General features: G+C 35.0%; 1 protein-coding gene across 1 annotated transcript in view; it reads left to right on the forward strand.

Annotated features, from left to right (window-relative positions):
• The window catches only part of LOC104915585 (transmembrane channel-like protein 1), a gene marked incomplete at its 5' end in the record, with an annotated part of 22,548 nt that overhangs the window by 16,542 nt on the left and 4,345 nt on the right, over positions 1-1,661 (forward strand). The window contains one exon of the mRNA XM_031557507.1: positions 1,060-1,188. Within this exon, the coding sequence (XP_031413367.1) occupies positions 1,060-1,188 (129 nt within the window). The remainder of the gene's footprint in view (positions 1-1,059; positions 1,189-1,661) is intronic.

Consider the following 1,661-nt stretch of genomic DNA (forward strand, 5'->3'; position numbering starts at 1 on the left):
TTCTTCATCTCATCTGTTTTGCAAAACCTGCAACTATGAAAAGTTGGATCAGTGGTAACAATCTAGTAATTCGAATTAAAGTTTGTATCAAACAAAATCCGTTTCTGAGGACCGCAGACTTAGAACAGACTGATAAATATCTCAACAAGGAAATATCTGAGATCAGCTCTTGTTAGCAGTGTATATTTGAGAAGGCATTTTTATCTTTAGCCAAGTAATAGCATGTAAAATAAAGAACACCGGTTTAGTAAATCTACTTACTTTATTTGATTCAGTTAAGCATTCATAATTATTTGTATTCATACAATATGATACTTACAAAGAATTTCCCAACATCTTTCTTTTCTCTGATTGATCATCTCTCTCTCTCTTTTTTTTTTTTTTCCCCCTCGTCCATGAGACTGAATTCACCACTGAATCACAACTTCTGCAATTGCAGAAGTGGCAGTCTGCACTGTGGCAGTCTCCTCACTTATTATTTACACTCTCGAGTGGCAGCAGGGAGCAGAAAGGCAGAAAGAAAACAAACACTGAACTCTTTTCACTGATGTGGAATGATTAGCTAAGAACACCCAGGTCTCATTACTGTGCAGATTTTCTCTGTATTTTGAGATCAGAGAGAATAATAATAGTTTTTTTGGCAATTAGGGTAAGGCTTGATACAGTAGAATTTAGTGGAACTTACTGAAATAAAATAAGAGGAATAAGTATTGTAGGGTTTTCTTCTTTTTTTTTGAATCTCCCCAAAGCTATAGTAATCAAAAGAGGTTTTAGAGTTCTTCTACAGCAGCAGTATTGTCTGGAAACATTTTTCAGACTAATTATACTCTGGGATCCTGGAAATGCCGTTTGTTATGAGCATAAGAAGAAACAGAGGATATCTGTAACAAATGTAGGACAGTCTTTCTCCTGGATTCCTCAGTTGTTGAATTGGGAGAAAAGAGTCTGCCAAATTGTAGCAGAGGAAGCACATTTAGTCACACACTAGTCAGGTGTTTTATTATTATTGTAACTATTATTGCATACATGTATTCTTAAAAGAAAATACTGCTTTAACAGGAATTTGTACGGCTGACAGTCTCTGACACGATGACAACATATATCACAATTCTAATTGGTGATTTCTTGAGAGCTGTATTCGTTAGGTTTTTCAATTACTGCTGGTGCTGGGACTTGGAATATGGATTTGTAAGTATCCGATTTGCTATTTTAAATGTCCTTGTCAGATCATCACTCACATGCATACATACTGATAAGTGTGTACTCAATTTGTTGTTCGTATTCAGTATACTCAGTGCTTGCAGCTAGAAAATGTTCCTGAATTAAAGAGAGAATGGTAAACAGGGTGAGTGAAGACATGGAAATGTCACTGAAATCCATGATATGTATGCATGTATGATATGAATAACAGATTAGGAAGCCAACATTACATTTTTGCTGTACTGGGTGTATGGTGGATCACTGCTCCTAGTATGTACACCCAGGTACTAAAGCACATAGATTTTATACATTTTAACGTATGAATATTCACACTATTTCTGTGAAGTACCCTCCTATTTCTAGAATTGCTATGCATATTAAAATCTAATACTATGCGCGTTTTGAGTTCTCACAAGGCACTTAATTAATTAATTAATTTGTCAACAGTGCAATTTCTAAAT

This window comes from Meleagris gallopavo (assembly GCF_000146605.3).
Source record: "Meleagris gallopavo isolate NT-WF06-2002-E0010 breed Aviagen turkey brand Nicholas breeding stock chromosome Z unlocalized genomic scaffold, Turkey_5.1 Chr41_random_7180001957288, whole genome shotgun sequence".
NCBI lineage: Eukaryota > Metazoa > Chordata > Aves > Galliformes > Phasianidae > Meleagris > Meleagris gallopavo.